This window comes from Pecten maximus, chromosome 10, assembly GCF_902652985.1.
Source record: "Pecten maximus chromosome 10, xPecMax1.1, whole genome shotgun sequence".
NCBI lineage: Eukaryota > Metazoa > Mollusca > Bivalvia > Pectinida > Pectinidae > Pecten > Pecten maximus.
In genome coordinates, this window is record NC_047024.1 from 24,145,971 (window position 1) to 24,165,592 (window position 19,622).

Sequence of the window (19,622 nt, forward strand, 5' to 3'; positions counted from 1 at the left end):
AGAATCCTTTGGTTGATATAACAGAAAATCAAAACTGTTGATATTAATCACCAATAGATAGAAAATCAATAAAACATGTGATACTTGGTTTTGACTATTAGTTTGTGGGAGAGGGATTGGGCTACAGTGTCCAAGTAATGAAATTTCAGTGATAGGATATTGTATTGCCTATGTACATTGGAGTAAATTACCCAAGATGATGTTAAATGCCAATCAAATCTTAAAGGTACACACTTTTCTGTGAACAAAACATTTATATTCTTAATCCAGTTTTTTTTTTTTTTTTTGCATGTTTTCAGTCCAGTCTAGAACGCATGATGTTACAAAGTGATTGCAAAATGTAAACGCTCAGATTTAAGGATCTTTCATCAAATTAAAATCTAAGATTGCGCCTCAATGCTGAGATAGTGTAGCGATATTTCGCGGGTGTAGTTTTTGTATTTTGCCATTACTGGTAACATAACCTTCCATAAAGGACCAGATTTTTGGATACCCCGCGTGTGACGTAACGTCTTCTTCTACAGAAGTGTGAATACAATTATGGATTACACAAAATTCACTAAAATTATATGACACTTAATGCGAATTATAGCATTGCTTATTCTAGGGTTAAATATTCAACTTGGTTGACATTGTTAATTTCATTCGGACCTCAATGCTAGCTAGCTAGGCTTTAGCATACAAGGTCAAATACCGTAGCCACCAATGCCATTTCAATGCTATCCGGTACCTGAGATTAACATAATACTATCAAGAAAAAGAGAGAGAACTGCTTCCTGGTAGGTATAGAAAAGTATCATAATTCATAATGATATCAACCAGTTGTTTTATTTATTTTCTAGGTTATTGGTTGCCGCGATTGTATTGTATCCTCGAAAATAGCCAAAAACAATATTCTCACAATTTGATAATTCAGTATGTGGAATTCCTAACGAGTTCTGTATATTTTAGCAATAAGGGTTTCTGATTCTTAAAGATAGCTGTGAGCAAGGGAACATTTTTCTCAACTCAGTGTTAATTTACATTTCAAGGTAAAAGTCCTTTATCACGCACGGTAGTTCCCTATTTTGGATTTATGAACACAACACTCATCTATCTGCCTGAATATGTTATATAAAACATGTTAATACTAATTCTAGGGACCAAGAAATTACATGATTTTATAAAATAGAACCTTACTTTCGAAGTTGGAAGACAACAGCAAGTAAGTGTTTCTGGATGATGTCAGTTCCTCACTGTACAGAAGCAAGCACTGAGAGCAGTATCTGAATTTTACTTACTGAACAAAACATCTCAGTTGAGAATCCCTTCCACATTGCCGGGAATCTACTGACTAAAATTCGGACAAGGAATTGAGACATCTATGAGCAATATTTCATGACCAACTACAAGCTACAAGCGAAAAATGGCAAGAACGACCAAAATGTCACTGAAATATCTAGCTCTAGTCCAGCGCTTCTGTAATAGCATATCAGTGAAATAACATTGCTTATAACTACGTTAGTATATACACTCTTGTATTTTCACGTTATTACCCTGTAAGCCATGAACATTGTTCTGTCATATTGACCTCTTGTTACACACTTTGTGTGCCCCGAGTGAATAAAAAATCTTGAAATCTTGAGTATATTAGTTATTAGTTCTCGTTGAACTTCAACAAAATTAACATCAGCAGGCATGTCAGGAGAAGAAACATGCGAGTTGGAGTTGGGGGTGGTGAGTGTACAGGATCGAAAATTGTCAAAATTTATACATGGGAGACAGGAAGACCAACCAAGAATATCAGGTTAAAGGGACATAGTAATATCACTTCTTGTAGGACAAAACAAAAAACAAAACAAAACAAAACAAAACAAAACAAAAAACTAAACAAAAACAAAAAACGCGAGGTCAACGAAATCCAGTGCCAAGCGTTCAGTCTTTAGCATAGCTAGATCGAGATTGTGAGATCTTGGCCGTCTACAAGATAATTCTAGTATGTGAGCTTGACCATGGCTGGTCACTTGACAAGTGCCATTGAACTCATGATTACTTCAGGGAGGTATCGAACAAGTTTTCTGTCTTAGTCTCTTTGACCATGACGGATATTCTTACTTTCCAAAGGGTGATGACCAGCCATTATATCGCTTCTGATAACCCACTGACAGTGTATCCGTGGCAGTTTTATATCATGCTCATAGCATGTAAGAGATTTATTTCATATAGTTCCATTTGCTAATATCTTGAAAATGACACCATTGTATTTAGATAATTAACACACTGTCAATGGGAAGCCTACATGTGTATCTCATGTCTGTAGTAGAAATATGTCGAGGGAGTGAAAGAATCTCCTCCTGCGAGACGGCAATAAATGGCATGCAATGGTCGTTTAAATATGGAATAAAAAGATTTTCATATAAAATATCAATATGTTTTTTAATGACCCACGCCTTCCAATCTTTTATTTTCGAGGTCGGCTTACTTTCAAGTGTTTCTAGCTGCAAGCCGAATGCGGTGTAGGCCTATCTCAAGGAAAATACTCTACTAGCTGAAGGTCATCGCATCAAATAATGTAATATATTTATAAATATGCATTGTTGAAAGTGAATTAAAAAAAAATAGATACAAATTTTCGAAAAAAAAACCTTCAAATGCCAAATTTCAATACATAACTGACGTGTGATCACAGTCTTGGTAAAATTCAATCAATCAATCAATCAATCAATCAATCAATCAATCAATCAATCAACCAATCAATCAATCAATCAATCAACTATATTGGCTTAACAGCATGTAGAAAGATTTTACTACCCTTGTGATATACAGGTATTGTACTCTCATCTTTTTTGTTAATACAGGAATATTATTTAATCTCCTTTTGTAATAATAAAAACAAAAACCAGTCAGTCGTTATGATTGTTGATGTATGATTCTGTTTCTGTGTCCATCAACGTCGGTAAGGATGGGAACACTCTATATCAGCCATTTAAAAAAAAAACCTGTTCTGTCACGTGACCATGTGATCGGATATATAAGAGTGTTAGAGAAAGTCAGGAAAGGCTGTAAATTGCTTGGCATCCAATAATCTTTGAACATATACTGGCCCATCGACCTTGACTCTTCTTAAACGACTTGTCTGACATTTCTTACTTTCAACACGCTTCACATCTTTGTATATTTAATATATTTTCAATCATTTCTGCTGTCGTACTTATTTTCACTGCAGCGATAAGCAGTGAAATATAAGATTTTGCAGTGAAAATATAAGTTTTTCTTTTCGTTTTTGACCAATCAGAGCGAATCTTTGTATTCACCTCATTGAAACTTGCCGTTCTTTCCAACCGAAGCGAAGATATATATATATATGGGCTATTTAACTGTATTTCTGAAATATTCAGACTAGTTTTTGACGTTAGCTATTCACGCACAGATTCTCCGATAACAGCAGAAAACGCTTAAATTGCGTTGATCAGTCCTTTCAAAATGGCGCCCTCAAGTTGACGTGGAGTAATGTCACAAAGAGATGTCGTCATCAATTATGTTACTATTAATTTTTCGATGTTTTTAGTTCTGTTTTTAGATACATGTATATAAAATGCAATAAAAAGAAAATTGAATGGTTTCCCGTTTAATATAAAATATATTTCACTCGTATGACAGAATATCGATATTCTGTCATAAAGTACTCGTGAAATATATGTTATTTTAAACGGGGAACCATTCAATATCCTTTATATACAGTGTAACGTCAGGAAACGTGATGATGGGGAGATGTTGGTTGCATACTGTGAGTGTACATATTTTCTCGGCAATTTCATTTTAGAGCTTTTCCCGTTGAACATCCTACGCTAAATCATGGTTTCGCTAATTGCTTTGTACTGTGAGTGCACGAATTCGTCATTTCGCTAATTTGTTTAAATGAGGTGACTCTACTAATTTTGAGGGCGACAAAATATTTATAGACCAATAAAATGCTATTGTCCTTTCTTTGTTATCTTATTTGTCAACGGTTAAGGTTAAAAATACTAGTTTTTACATTTTTCATCAGGCATATAAATTATTTCCGTTTTATAAATTTGCAATTGCAGTCACGATGTGCGCAATGCTATATCGTCAATGTAACTCGTATGCCACATATCGATTGAATGTATTTTTAATTAACATAAAGATAAAAGGAAATGTCTTTTTTATTTTCATTATCATTTATCTGGTTAACAATAAGTTTACGTGTTAATGACTTGATATTGAAATAGTATAATCATATATTATTATTAATACACATATTTGTATGAAACAGCAGTGATATTTATTATTAATTAATCTTATTATAGATTATATTACGAAATAAAATGAACTTTACAGGAAATTCACACATTCTAAACATATCAAGTGTTGGTTTTTACTGTTAGAAATATGATGATACATGTATAATAATATGATTATATATTTGCAACTTAAATTTTAGGAGTTTATGTTTCGAGAGTGTTCTATCAGGTAAGTTACGAATGTTATTTTGTATATAGATATAAGTGAAAATCAATATTTCCAATGCACTACATGTTTTATTTCCAATCTTGAACAATGCATTAGATTAGAATCCTTTGGTCGTCATCGGAACAGTAACGTTGACATGGAGAACTGAAATGTATTAAGAAGTATGAATATAATTAAATTGAATCATACATTAAGGACAGTTATTTTATTAGAAATACAGTTACTGTAAATGGCAGTGTTTTTCATAATGATCCAAATATTTTATTAGGACTAAATGTTTATGAAAAATATCTGACAATATATGTCATCTCGGTATACTATATACATCAATTGTCTTTTTAAATACTTATACGTAATATGAACATCCCTACACATGATACTAATGGTCAAATTACGATTAACTGGACCATATTCCATATGAAATATTACAGCAAATATAACATTCAGCATTCATCAAATATTAAACATCACATTCACCAAATATAAAACGCCACATTCAACAATAAAACAAAAACTTGTATAACCATCGAAACGGATAGCTGCTATATATTTTCATTTGATGCTGCAACGAAATCAAGATTCTTGCTTCTTTGGAGTAGCTCCTTGCATCCTAACATTTACTTAAACCTCCCATGATCTTGTATGGCGTTTTCCCTATCACCAAGGCGTATTTCTAAACGTTTACAGTAATACCTCTTTTGTTTTTAATTCATCGCTATGACTAACCCTTTTTGCACTATTAATGAAAATTCAACATATATATATAGCATGTTGCTATTTCAAATAGAGTTTTCCTGATCTCTCAGTCGTTCCATTTTTACCTCCTTCGTAATATCTGGTATTAAATAAAGATCTACCCTGCCTATGTCCTCAATATTCACCATTCCACAACCTTCACCATTCCCCAGCCTTCACCATTCCACAACCTTCACAATTCCACAACATTCAGCATTCCACAACACTGGCCATTCAACATTTACCATTCTCAACATTCACCAATCCGCACAATTCACCCTTCCCCAACATTCATCATTCCACAACATTCACCATTTACTTTTCCTCAACGTTCACCAATCTGCAACATTCACCAATCCACAACATTAACCATTCCACAACATTCACCATATCACAGCACTCACCAGTCATCAACATTCGTCATGGTATCAAACTTTCATACTCTTTCAAGACCCTTCATATGAAATCATAGTTAGTAAGACATTTTCTATTCATAAACTTTTATTATATTATCTAACTTTCCCGGAACATTTTTTTTCAATGATTTTGATTCTCTCTTAATTAATTTTACCTTGCTGTCCTACAGCGTTGCGTATCTTCTGCATGAATGACAGCAGACATTTCCATAATGGATAGTTGCACACATAGCTTTTCTACTCCCCTTGAACATCGAGTAGACGATTTGGTTGCACTTGCCTGGGGATAAGCTGTCCCCTTCGCAGGGTTCTGATTCCTCATCCTCTGGATATTCGCCTTTACCCTGGAACGCTGGTAATGTAAACAAAACGTTATTGTTTAATACATTTCATCCATCGGTCTATTTTGTTTATGTTTTTTATTTACATCATTCATCCCCATTCACTCATTTTCGCATTTAAACACACAGGAAAATATTAATCCGCGGCCAAATCACGCATTAAAGGATATACAACTTTAAATGTCTTATTTTAAGAAAAAAAAAAAAACAGCTTCATGATGTTAATGGCTAAATACCAAGAATAATGCATTATGTTTAAATTAACTTTAAATGTCTTATTTGAAGAAGAAGAAGAAGAAGAAGAAGAAGAAGAAGAAAACCTCAACAGCTTCATGGTGTGAATGGCTAATACCAAGAATAATGCATTATGTTTATATGAACCTAATAATTCACAGACAATTTGTATTAAATGAATATCATTTTCCCCCTCTCCATTTAGTTATGTGCGCACACCAAAAAACTAACATTTCAACAGACAGATTGTAAATGATTTCATAAATAGGAATGCTTAGTCAGAAAAATTTGACAAGCATATCAAGTGAGCAATATTCACCTAGTTCCCTTAGTTTCCTGTTGTCGGCTCCTTCAGCTAAAGCAGTAGAGCAAAAACGGCAACAAGACACCACGTTGTGGGGATTCGAACAGAAAATATGGGGCATTCCTCCGTGGTCGTAGTATTTATTCATCATCATTTTGCGGCAATTTTCTTCTCCGATACTATCCCTACACTTTTCGTCGCTGTCGACATCGCGTCTCTTACGAAGAGGAGAATTGTCCATTTTGATGGTGTCTCTTACACCATTTGATGTCAGTTTCCTTCGAAGATAATCTTTCTTACTGCCCTTATATCCAGAACCCTTGTTACCATTGTTTATGAACTTATCATAGTAATCATCATCGTTAAAACCATTGAAGTTACCTATGCCAAGTCCATCAAGCACCTTCTTTATATAATCATCACTTTTCCTGTCTTTGCCACCATAGCGAAATCCATCGAGCAACTTCTTTATATCAATGTCGCCATAATCGCCTTTGCCATTTTTGTTGCCATAATCGCCTTTGCCATTTTTGTTGCCATAATCGCCTTTGCCGTTTTTGTTGCCATAATCGCCTTTGCCGTTTTTGTTGCCATAATCGCCTTTGCCGTTTTTGTTGCCATAATCGCCTTTGCCGTTTTTGTTGCCATAATCGCCTTTGCCGTTTTTGTTGCCATAATCGCCTTTGCCGTTTTTGTTGCCATAATCGCCTTTACCGTCTTTGCCACCGTAGCCATATCCACCGAACATATCCTTTATATAACCATAGACTTTGTCCCCATAGCCACCGTAGCCAAGCATATCCTTTTTGATATCATAATCGTATTTGTCATCCTTGTCACCATAATCGCCTTTGCCGTCTTTGCCACCATAGCCAAATCCATTGAGCATATCCTTTACATAATCATCGACTTTACCATCATAGCCACCGTAGCCAAGCATATCCTTTCTTGTATCGTAATCGCCTTTGCCGTCTTTGTCAGCATAGTCAAAGCTATCGAACATATCCTTCATGTAATCATCAACTTTATCATCATAACCGTCATAGCCAAATCCGCCGAGCATATCTTTTTTGCCGTCATCATATTTACCGTTTTTGCCATTACCTGGAAGGATAAACAAATTGAAATCAGTCATCCGAGATATATTGGTTGAGATCGTGTTTTGGATGTACGTATGTATTATGATTGGGAGATATTTGGTGAACACTAGCGATTACTAATAAAATTCAGGTTAGCGGATCATCTTTTTCGGGTATAAATTGTAGATGATTAAGCTTTATTATGATCTTATGATTACAAAATCAATGAAGTAGTCTAGTTTAATCCACAATAAAATGACCAAACCAATGTTGTTAAGGTAATAGAAATAGATTAGCTATTGGATGTCTGTGGTGTGTTATAATCATGTCATGAACGGTATACAACTGTCATATGTATTATTTTTTCCAAGGCAACAAAAGCTTATATGTAAAATCTCTCATAAAGTTACCAAAGCTTCAAGACCCCACCTTGATATGAATTATTTTGAAATATTTCATACATTGGTGCATAAAACATTGAACGGCATGAACTATATTAGACAACACCAGTATTATGGATATTATGCTTTCAATAAAAAAGGCCATCATATGTGTCATGTTGTAATGTAATCGCTGTGATAGACATACTCACCGCCGTACCCGCCGTACCCGCCATAACCACCGAAGATATTTTCGATTGCCTTATAAGGGTGTTTCACTAAATGAGACAACGTAAAAAGACGGAAAAGCATCAATAAGTATAACATTACTCTTGAGATTAGTTCATGAATTCATTTTATACATTTTTTAAATAATAAAATGATTAGATTATAATAATGATAATAATACAAATTACCACATGGCTTGATGCGTTTCATTTGATTAAGTAGTTACGCCGCGTAACAAATTCCCAAATGAACCATTCTAAAAAGAGGTAAACCGTTTGGTAAAGATTTCTTTTCATTTATTGTTCCATAGCTCCAAATGTAAATTATCAATAAGCTTGGTTCCTAAAATGTAATCAATCTACACAGATGCATCATCGGGATATTAAGTGATAATTGTCTGATTCTGTTAATGAAGGTATTGCCTCAATATCATATTTGCACTGAGGAAGGGCATACAGAAAAAAAGGAAATTGTCAATGCTTGCAGAGAAATAGTAATTCAGAATATTTTAATTTGATACTTACTCCATTCGTCAATCAAGAGATGGTTCCAATCCTTCCCCACTCCGTATTTGCAGAATGTACAACACATTCCAGCATACTTTTTATCTTTACACATAGCCTTTATATCTTTTTTGTATACGTTGTTATGAATATCAACACACTGAGAATATTTCATTGTATCCTTACATTCGACCGTCAGGTACATATACTTTATCTTCAGATCTAAATAAATAAAATAAATAGAATAAAAGATACGGCTTCTGTAAAGCATTATGTATTTTCATATGCATATTATGATGGATATTTGTTTTATGGCTAATGGTGTTAATTAGTGATCATTCATGCGAGGGCTAAATACGCATGTGAAAAGCGTTCAGAATTATCGCAAAATTAAGGGACTTAAATATTGTTTTCTTTTTCATATCGACATTATAGAATTATGAAAAATACCTTAAAGTCTATCTTTTTTTAGTCAGTCATTATGAAATGTTGCTTTTTGTCGAAAAAGTGGAATTTGCAGAAAAAAATCGTTTTCGATTATGAAATAATGTTGTGAGAGTGTTAAAACTGCTTGTCCTATTTTTAACAGTTTATCTATTAACTTTCCAATATAGAAAGTGTAACACCACCCATTTCAAAAGCGAACGATACACTGATAAGTCACAGGGACGATAGATATGATAGGAATAATCTATTCTAAGAATATAAATACAATGTACTTGCTGAGTATGTCATAATAAAGTCTTGAACTCGCTAAACTCTGTTTCAGAAAAGCACATCTTTTAGATTATCTTTATTGGTTTAAAAACTTTACAGTCAGGTAATTCTTAACAAATTTCATCTTTAGGCATATTGACGATAACATATATGGGTGAATTACTACTTACTAATAAGATCATCCTTATTTCCGATGCCATTTTCACAAGCGAGCCGTTGGACGCAAAATTGACAACAGTCGTCCATTCCGGAATAGCCGAAACACATGTCGTAAAGTTTTCCTTTGTATTTGTTATTAAGAAGTCCTTCACATTTCTTCTCCCCTATCCTGTTCCTGCATTCCTTCGGCTTTGGCATCAGGTCATAATCGTAGCCCTGTGTAGCTTTAATGTAAACAAATTAGTTGTGTATGATATTGAAAAGTACATGCAATCAGTTTTGTCAAACATCAAGGAAAAATCAATTCAATCACTCTTAACTGTTACCACTGATCCATTCGTCACAAAATCGGTAACCACTTAACAATCACCACTGGTGTTTTCACCATCAAACCGGAAACCCTCCAACAATCATCCCACACCCATTCACTGCCAAACCGTTAACCATCTCGCAGTAACCAATGATCCATTCACCACCAAAATGGAGCCCACCAAACAGTCACCACTAATCCATTTACCACCAAATCGGTAATCGCCAAACAACCACCACAAATCAAACCATTTCTACCATCAGTATTCAGTAATACCTCCACCTAAAGTTAAGTAAACATTATTCCGTTCACCAGTTAAATAAGTTACTACTAAATTGGTTACCACTAATCTTGTCCTAGCAAGCCGATTGGAAATACCACAATAATCAATTCATCGCGACTAATTATATAAGGAAGAGCAGTATCTTGGTAAACGAGAAACCCTATTTGGTTAATTAACAGATAATTGAATGTTCAGTTTGATTTCCGTCTATTTTCCATGATGGAAAGAATGGTTGTACCTTTCTGTCTGAATCTATCCTTAATGATGCAACGATGATATTAGATAGATGAAATCAATTTAAACCAGACTGTGACTAAAGTAATATACATTTTATTGCTCTCGACGGCAATAAAATATTGAAATAATATAATGCCCATGATACTGTCAGAAGAAATAATACAATACAGGATTGAGAAAACCAGACTCAAACAGTTTACATTTTAACAAAAGCTCTAAATGGACAACTACAATTAACTAATTAATATTAGAATATAACATTTATGTTTTAAAATATATGAAAAATAAAACTTACCTGTGATGAATCCAAATATAACAACGAGCACAAATAGCTGCACGGGGACGGCCATTGTGCTGGTGTGTGTCCAAAGTGTATTTGGAAGCACGGCATATTGAATAACAGCTTCTTTAATCAATTAGTGAACACATTCTGCTTTAGGGTAACCGCGTAGTTGCAAAGAGAGCCCAGTAATGGTTTTATGATTTCACTGGACAGTCCCGCGTCAGTAGGCCAGAATACAATAGGTATGATTTGATAACGATCTCATGAATCCCGCCAAAGTTAATGGAATTTTCATAACAACTGCCTGGTATAATTGTCATAATATCTGAAATTGGCTACCAGTGCATAATTACTGAGCAATTTTTCGACAATGTAGAAATTCATATTCATACATGTTATTTTTTGGCTTTACTTCACATACAATTTATCACCCTTTTGTTATGTATGAAGATAATTCTAAGATATTTAGACCGAGTTGGAGGCATCTTTTAAATCATCCATTCCTGCAGATGTTTGTTTGTTTATACCTAATGGTGCTGTTTATATGTGTGTTTACCATGGACATTTTACACGAAATATTAACCAGGCTTTAAAATATCATTTTTCTCCGTATTATAATTGATGATCTATAGTTAATGGATAATTAGGAATCTGTTTTTTCTTTTCTTTTTAGACTTCTGTGATATTCTGCTTGTTTAGTTTTAAATAGGACCAACTAAACGACAAAACCATTCGGTTCTGTATATACCCACTTTGTTTGACATTCTCCCCTTCTTGCCTGGTTTTTAGAGGTAGACATGGTTAATTAGGTAAATATTTCGGAACAGATTGAGTAGAGATAAAAATATTTAACATTTCGACAATTTAGATTGATTTATATATATTTTCGTTCGTTTTTGTATCTGGTGGTCCATCCCTTCCCTGGTAGACTGACAGATAGTATTGTTGATTGAGCAGAAAAGACAGGTATCCTTCTGAAACCCCTGGTCTTATTCATTTTTTTTCTCAAGAGTCTGTTTTGTTTTAATTAATGCTTTGCTCTATCTTATTGATTTTAAGTTGGAAATACGGGTGCATTCGCAAGTCGAAATTCTCCCTTTTGTTCATCAAATGTTCTGAAATCAATATTCAAAAACTTTGCGTGTTCATAAATTTAAGTGATAATTACACATACACTTCATCAAATCCTTTGCCCTTAATTCCATTAGAATTGTTGTTTTAAAAGATAACTTTTTTCTGGTTCGCACATTGTATGGATATTTCAAAATATCTTACCTTTTAAGAAGACTTTATAAGGGCTTTTCCAAATATTGAAACACCATAATATATTTTCTGTCGTCAGTTTGGACAAACGAAACTGGTGGAAATACTCTGAACAATATACACTTAGTCTGGGTACAGCGCATTCATAACGTAATAATTTTGAAAGTCTGCCTACAAGACAGAGGAAGAAAAAAATCGTTTGCATTAAATGAGGACTGATGCCTAATATTTGCGATGAGATTTGGGCTCATCGGATGAAAGATTTTATGAAAATGTTAAAAATGAAAAACTTGTGTGTAAGCATTTCATTCTATAAAAATATTATCACAGTGACTATTTCCTGTCCATTGCACACCTATTTTATGCACTGTTCGGCATATTTGATGCAAACCTGTTTTGATGCCATCAGGGTCACGTAATCGATCTAGCTAGATCTTTATGAATCTAAACAAATGAAATATTGCATGTTGGCTTGAAGTAAATCGAGGCGCAATATCTCCATACGAACATGTTTTTTCTTTCTTTATTTTTTACACAAAAAAAAAAATGTTTCTTAAAATCCTTACTTGTCCAGAATATAAATTTTGTTAATGAAAATGGCCATTTATAACATTGGGCAATTCTACACGAACCGAGCATATATATTCTGATATTTTTTACAGGTTCCATTCACTACGTTAAAGAGGCCGACCGGATGATTTAATATCTCCATATGGTGAATCTGACATGATCAAAGACTTCTCCGTGCCATAAAATCGGCGATAGCGTTTCCCAGATGAGATGGCAATATATAAATATGGTGGTTGACATATATATGACACAAAAACGCTTAATAGAAGGAGGCATGCGGTGTTGCTTCAGTTATTTTACGGGTCACATAATTATACGGTATGGGCGTCACAATCTTTTACATGCAAACTGTTATAGCAAACCCCAAAATAGATTAGAGAATATAGTTTACAATATTATTTTGATGTATAATTTCTGAAGATATTGGATATCCGAGACCATTTTCTTGTGTTCCCCTAGATTGTTGTAGCTTTGATGTTACCAAAACATTTTTGGCATCCAGAAATAAGAATATGCAGATGTAGAAATATATTTGCTTTTATAAACAGGAGTGTATACATCACAATATGTGCTTTCCACATACATATTTTATGACATAAATATGATATCATATAACTTTTATATCACTTGCAATATAATATTTTAATCATTGTCTCTGTTAAAGCGACAATGTTTCATTTTAATAAGAAGTTCCTTGTCGAGCAGTTTTGTGTAACAGGAAGGAAGCACAAGTACGGGTTTTCGCCCTTAAATCGTTACTCCTTCCAGGGCTGCGTTGCTTGGTAAGGTACAGAGAGTAACAGCAAAGTTCAACGGCAGGTGCGTTATCTCTCTAATTTGCTTACCCTTGCCAAGGCTATAAGGGACATAATTGTGGATAGAAAACAGCAAGACAGTTCAGATGTTTCTTATCAAAAGAATAAACAAAAAAATGGTAACAACATTATGAACACGAATTTTATTGTAAACATGAATGCATATATCTAAGCTGAATTATTTCATGTTTTATCATCTATTGAAGCGCCCTGATACTGTATGAAATTAATATGTATCTTTTGATTCAGTAACATACTGTCGGATTGCGAAATTCATTTAATTAAATACTTAGCTATATTCAACATTATCCCGTGAACATGTCAAAAAAACAACAACAAAAAACAATGAACAAACCCTCATGACTTGGTTGTGACGTCACATTAAAATGTAATGTCGTTTACCAAAACATTGACAATTAATTTGTCAGTTCAGTTTGTCATTGGCTAATGAAACATAAACAGTATATCCCTTGTTTTGGTTATCACACCAGCAATGTTACTCTCATTCTATTCCCACTATTATGTACATATCTATTTTTCGGTGCGTGTTCAAGTTATGTGTAATATGAACGAGAAAATAAATATTATTATCGTTAAATAATTTATAACAACTGTATCATTCATAAATAAATTATGTTAAACAAAACAATATTGAAGATCAGACGAACAATACATGCGGTTACGGGAAATTGTTTTTCCACTGCGGCCATATCAATAAGTGACACGCCGACACCACTAAAATCCTATAGTTAGGAGCCCTGGGGCGTAACAGGCTTGCCTGTTAGTGTTTACATGACAGTAGTGACTGATATTGTCGTCATCTACTGTGTCATTAATAAATAAATCAGAAATATATCTTGTGTATTGGAGGTGTTTGGTAGTGTGTCAAACACAACCACGTGTACACTCACCCTAACCACATACAAACGCCCTCATATCTGCACCCACGCCTGTCCACACACTTACAGTATTTTTTTGCTGTGTATAACACATATTTGAAGTATTTCGCTTTTCTTTTACTTTCCATGTTATCTAAAATCTTGACAATAAGCCGGTCTTGACAATAAACCATGGGCTATTTGCAGGCAAAAGAGTTTGAGACTTCAAACAAAGTCGTTAAAATTTACCAAGTCACAAAACTTTGAAACTGATTAATTAAAGATCAAGCGAATCTTATATGATGAAATGACATTTGGCGATTTTTTAAATTGAATAATTATGCCTTTGACTTTACGTTTATCCGCGGATGTTAATAGAGAAGACATGCTTTCGTGTTTGTTTTCAGCTTTGGATGTAGAGTAGTATAATGGGGGCAACTCTTTGTTGTCACAGTCTCGAAAGTCAGGAAACGAATACTAGACGTGGTTTATTTTCAAGATTTTCAGTTTTCAATGTTACCTATAACATCAGAATGACGGTATGTAACTATTTATAACTAAACTAGTACTAACATTCTCAGTGCAGTGTGATATAAAATTATGCTGACATCTTACATTCATACATTCCTTACATACCTTACATAAATCACAAACGTAAATAATGTGATTTTAACAGAAACCTAATAAGGATTTACAGTTATTAGGTAGAGTACCAGTACTTTGAAAATCAGTCATTATGGTAATTTATTATATACTTACAATGTAAGAGAATTTATTCTTATGAGTTCAAGTGTGAAACAATCAAATCATACCAACGAATTATGTGTCTGCCTAGAGCAAATTATTATTTCTAAAGAAACAAAAGTAAAAAAAATAATCAAAACAAGCTTCAGTGCCAATAATTAGAACCAAATCAGCATTGCACTAGCTTTCGTAATTAGAAAGTTATTTTCTGAAATAATTCATAATTTTTCACTATTATTTAGTCCAGACAAATGCTGATAATCTGCATTTCCATTTGTTGCAATGGACTTCAATCACTTGAGAACCCCTTCATCCAGCGTCCCTCGAAATTATTCAGTTTTGCTCTTGTCTTTTTTCTGATGGCGGCTCCTTTAATTCGAGCAGACGACGCCTTTCTTGATTTTTTCGCAGTGATGCTTGACGATTTTGAAATGGTTTTTATTTTTCTTGGTAGGACCTTTTTTGTGGTTTTTGAAACACGACATTTTCTGGATCTCTTAATTGTGCATCGACGGCACCGTTTCCCACCTCTCAAAAGGACGATGGTGAGATAGCGACAAGATTTGGGTGTGGACACTGGACACTGAAGCTTCAGACAGGAAGTAACGCGGGTTGACGGGACGATCCTTGTTCGATGAATTTCTGACGGACGTTTGCCTTTGTGTAGGGAGATATTACCTTTGGTGGAAGCCATCACCTTCGTGCTAACTTTATGAAGTCTGTTTTTCGATGCAACAGCGGCCCTTCCGGATGCTAGCCCTGTAATGATAGAATATTAGGTAAGAATAACTAGAAATTGAATTTATTTTTCTTCAATATTGTCCCCAATTAAAAAAAAGCTTTATAAGTGTATCTTCATTTTTTTTTGTCCATTACAACAATCTTAAGCAGATAAATCAATCTTTCCTTATTGTATAGTGTAACAGTGTATTGATAGGCCAAACCAGTCTGTCCTATTTCTATTGTCTTCCTTTTCCTTTCCCTGTCAATTTAAGTTGGTTGGACATAATTCTATTGCAGGTCACGATAAACAAGACAAAACGATATTGTAATACACATACAATGTCAGATATCTGAAAGACACAGCGCCGACAAGAAACAAGGAAACACCGGCTTCTTGATCATTAAAGTAGACATTAACGGCGTCTAAACATGAAAGTGACTATGTACTACATGACGTATCATCATGATAATCCTATTCAGCCAATCACAAAGTGTGTAACATTCCGTCTTCCAAGGACAATGTACAAATGAACAACTACAGGTAAATGGCCATTACTGACAGTAAACAATGAGTAGTATGGAATCTGTGCAATATTATTATAAACACGTGGATAATACAAGAAGCAATAAGACATAATTGAAAATGATATAATCTAATCTATCTTGTAATACTAAGAACAATACCAAATGCATAATTATATAATGCATGGAAGTAATTTGCTTTGACTATAGTTATATATTATAGACATTTACTTATCTTTCTTTGAAGCATTGTTAAAAGGTTGTTTATTTGTGTTTGGAAATGTAATGTTTTTCTTCGATGTTTAGACTGCGGATTTACTAAAGTTTGACTCATTAAAAACTGTCTCATAGAATATTTGAAAAAGACAATATCTGTCAAATTATTCATTTTAGATGCATCTTTTTTTCGTGACATTATTCCATACTAAAAAACAGACAAATGTAATACACTTGCAAACAACTTTGCCTTACAGATTTGTTTCTTATTGGTATTTATGATGTCATGAATACGTAATCAATATGAATAAACATATGAACTGAAAATTATCATTTTTTCTACATTAATGCATAGAAACCAGTTTCAATTGATCGCGGTTGTATGTAAATGCTACACTGATGAGAGGGCTGTGCTGCATATTTGCTTCGGTCAGCAATGCTGTCTAACGGGAGTATGATATGCAATATTGCCCTACCATAAATGTTATGTTTTCTTTATTGTCCCCGACTGTCATGTCTAGCACATCCCGCTTGTCAACAACGCCAAACCTTACTGTCGCCATACCACGTCCATGTATCGGTGTCATTAACAATCAGTGTTCAATAGACTCCCAAACATACTATATATAGAAAACATATCGCTAATAGCTGACAAACGCAATGAAGACCTTTGATTTTACCCTGACAGTTTACATTTATCTTAACTAATGAGATTCCCTGGTTTGATTTTTTGGCTTAATGCACGATAAATCGTGGTGACAACTGTCGATAAAGCTGCCAATTAAATGCGTCCTTCAACGAACTGAATTTCAATAAACAAATCGTAGAATGGTAAACTAATAATTTCGTCGATGGCAGAAAAAAGATAACCTGTAATCATGGATATGCTTATACACTGTATTCCAATCAGTCGTGATGTATCAACATTTTACATCATAACGTCACTCATCTCAATAATGCTGTTTATTTACACTTATTTGATTGGCACTTATTTCGTTTACTAGCCATGCGTTACTCTTTTCTACATGACTATTTGACGTCGTGACAATTACATTAGATTCTTCCCATAAAAGGACCATTATGGTTGTGTATATTACCAATAAATGTTCCTCATTTTTTTGCATTTATTGTCATCTATCAATATTGTCATATTTTTGAAAAGATCGACCTGTGGGAAAGTGGGCGTCAATGATGCGAATCCTACACGATTCTCACCTCGAAAATAAGTCTAAAAACAATATTGCACGTTTTTTTTATGTGTCAGGAGGTGTGTCATTTCAAGAAAGTAAAATCTAAGTTAGTTTACGATTTCATTTTTTAAATTAGACCCCAGTTTCATTAATCTTCCTTAAATTAAGAAAAATCAATCCAAAATTCCATTTTTGTTAAAAAAATAATCTACAATTTTCCATAAGAAAAAATTATTTGTGTTAAGGAAAGCATCCTTATCAAGAAACTTTCCATAAATTATGTAATGTTCTCTCTTGGAATTATTACCCTTGACTAACATTCCCGATATATAAGTTAACCATCACGTTAAAATTCCTTGACACGTTTTCTGTGATTATCTTTCCTACTTTTGCGCTATAAGAGAGAGCCAAATTAATTAATCGATTATCAATTATGTTTTGTGCTTGTTTGATGTGTTATTTCACATGCCGCTTAATTATAAATATAAGAAATGCTAGGTAACACAACGAACAAAATTGCATTGATTTAAAATGATAAGCGTCTCTTTATTAAATGGTTACAGGCTGGTGATGTTGTCAGTTCCTTAATAGAATTGTCTTTTAGATGCGTCATCTTTCTTCTGCTTTGAAATAAATTTCAAACTGAATATCACTGATAAAAAACCGATAAATGCATTATGCCCAATAGCTACAGAGGAATAAAACAAGAACACACAATCTTGAGGTAGGGTAGTTTCTCGGCAACAGCACGCGTTTCCTTAGCCACATGTGGCTCCAGATGTTTTGTCTGTCATAAAACTAAAATTTCTTCACTTAGAAAATATAACAGACAATGTAATCTCATGGGATGAAATATGTCGTCCAAAAGGACCGAGTGATATTATATTAATGATAAATTACGATGATATATACATGATTATATAAAACCTTACCTTGACAACATGGCTGGTACAGCGCTAACACAATGAAAACTACCATCAGCAGTCGAAAACAACCAGGCATCAATCGGAGATTATCCATCCTCATTATTTCTATCAGTCTTTTCACTTAATTCCACACAAATATAAACAATTTCAAATCCTTAATCTTGAATTTGCCATAAAAGTTAAAATAAAATGTTATTGTCAATTGTCTTAAAGGTTTACACTGTTGATTGCAAAAGTATTGAAACTGTATTACACCTGCCCGCTTCCGTCATTCAGCGTAAACAGAGCTTCCTTGTTGGCGGTGTATCAAAGCAATGTTCATCCTTCGACAGTCACCACTGGTGTAGAGCCTTCCCTATGCACAGCTAGAGTATTAGTAGTGGTTGTAGTGCAGCTTGGCGATCCGCGACAACGGTAGTGCATTAATCGTCCAAAATTATTACAGTGTAATGACTCGGCGGCAATAAAATACCGTTTTAATGTGCTAACCATTTTCCGTAAAAGACAACGAGGATATGTGTTTTTCTTGTGTAGACTTCCGGTAATGTTTATTGATAGCTTGATGGATAGATTTGGTTACATACACAGCTACACAGACATCGTGTTCGTCATGCGGATCCGATTGTTAGTGATACGCAATCGTCACAGTTCTTATCTTGAGTAATTGTCATGAGCCCACCTGTTTCAGATAATGAAAATATAGATTTAAGTGTCTTTATTCTTCCATTGTTTAACATTTCGTAAACAACCGCTAGGAAATCTTTATGAAACAAGTATGGCAGGCTACCACTTTGATTGAAATGGATCATAACGCAAAATATTTAAAGTAAGTTCAAATGTATTTGAAGTTGGGAAACCATTTTTCAACCTAACGACACAACATTAATAATTCAGCTTTTATTCAAAATGTAAGTATTCTATGTCAATTCAATTCGAAAACAGGTGCACGGACGGATAAAGAGTAACACTTCCAACCCAGGGCATAGAATTGGGAGAGGTTTCGAAACAGTTTTTGCATGCTCGTATAAAAAAAGGGTAGAGCAGACTTTGCTTTCGTCCAGACAGTAATATTATTTAAAAAAAAATGTTTTTT

The 19,622-nt window shown here is 34.0% G+C and overlaps 2 protein-coding genes across 2 annotated transcripts; both read right to left on the minus strand.

Annotated features, from left to right (window-relative positions):
- Positions 1 to 4,519: 4,519 nt before the first annotated feature.
- Positions 4,520 to 10,813, minus strand: LOC117336280. The gene is made up of 7 exons (XM_033896761.1): positions 10,695 to 10,813; positions 9,581 to 9,793; positions 8,715 to 8,915; positions 8,175 to 8,240; positions 6,519 to 7,607; positions 5,780 to 5,976; positions 4,520 to 4,617 (listed from the first exon to the last, which is right to left on the minus strand). The coding sequence occupies exons 1-6, from the start codon at positions 10,747 to 10,749 to the stop codon at positions 5,789 to 5,791; spliced, it is 1,812 nt and encodes a 603-aa protein (XP_033752652.1). The 5' UTR covers positions 10,750 to 10,813; the 3' UTR covers positions 4,520 to 4,617; positions 5,780 to 5,788.
- A 2,637-nt stretch (positions 10,814 to 13,450) lies between these two features.
- LOC117336284 lies at positions 13,451 to 19,536 on the minus strand. The gene is made up of 2 exons (XM_033896765.1): positions 18,536 to 19,536; positions 13,451 to 15,711 (listed from the first exon to the last, which is right to left on the minus strand). Exons 1-2 carry the CDS (start codon positions 18,627 to 18,629, stop codon positions 15,242 to 15,244), a joined length of 564 nt encoding a protein of 187 aa, XP_033752656.1. The 5' UTR covers positions 18,630 to 19,536; the 3' UTR covers positions 13,451 to 15,241.
- Between the last annotated feature and the right edge of the window lie 86 nt (positions 19,537 to 19,622).

What these genes read in the sequence shown, in the direction of transcription:
- LOC117336280 (XM_033896761.1), bottom strand. Translation starts at nt 10,749, where the DNA reads ATGGCCGTCCCCGTGCAGCTATTTGTGCTCGTTGTTATATTTGGATTC. An exon ending in TATATTTGGATTCATCACAG is followed by an intron (nt 9,794 to 10,694) that starts GTAAGTTTTATT and finishes TTTACATTAAAG; the next exon opens with CTACACAGGGCTACGATTAT. An exon ending in CGGGTACGGCGGGTACGGCG is followed by an intron (nt 7,608 to 8,174) that starts GTGAGTATGTCT and finishes TTATCCTTCCAG; the next exon opens with GTAATGGCAAAAACGGTAAA.
- LOC117336284 (XM_033896765.1), bottom strand. Translation starts at nt 18,629, where the DNA reads ATGAGGATGGATAATCTCCGATTGATGCCTGGTTGTTTTCGACTGCTG. An exon ending in GTACCAGCCATGTTGTCAAG is followed by an intron (nt 15,712 to 18,535) that starts GTAAGGTTTTAT and finishes CTATCATTACAG; the next exon opens with GGCTAGCATCCGGAAGGGCC.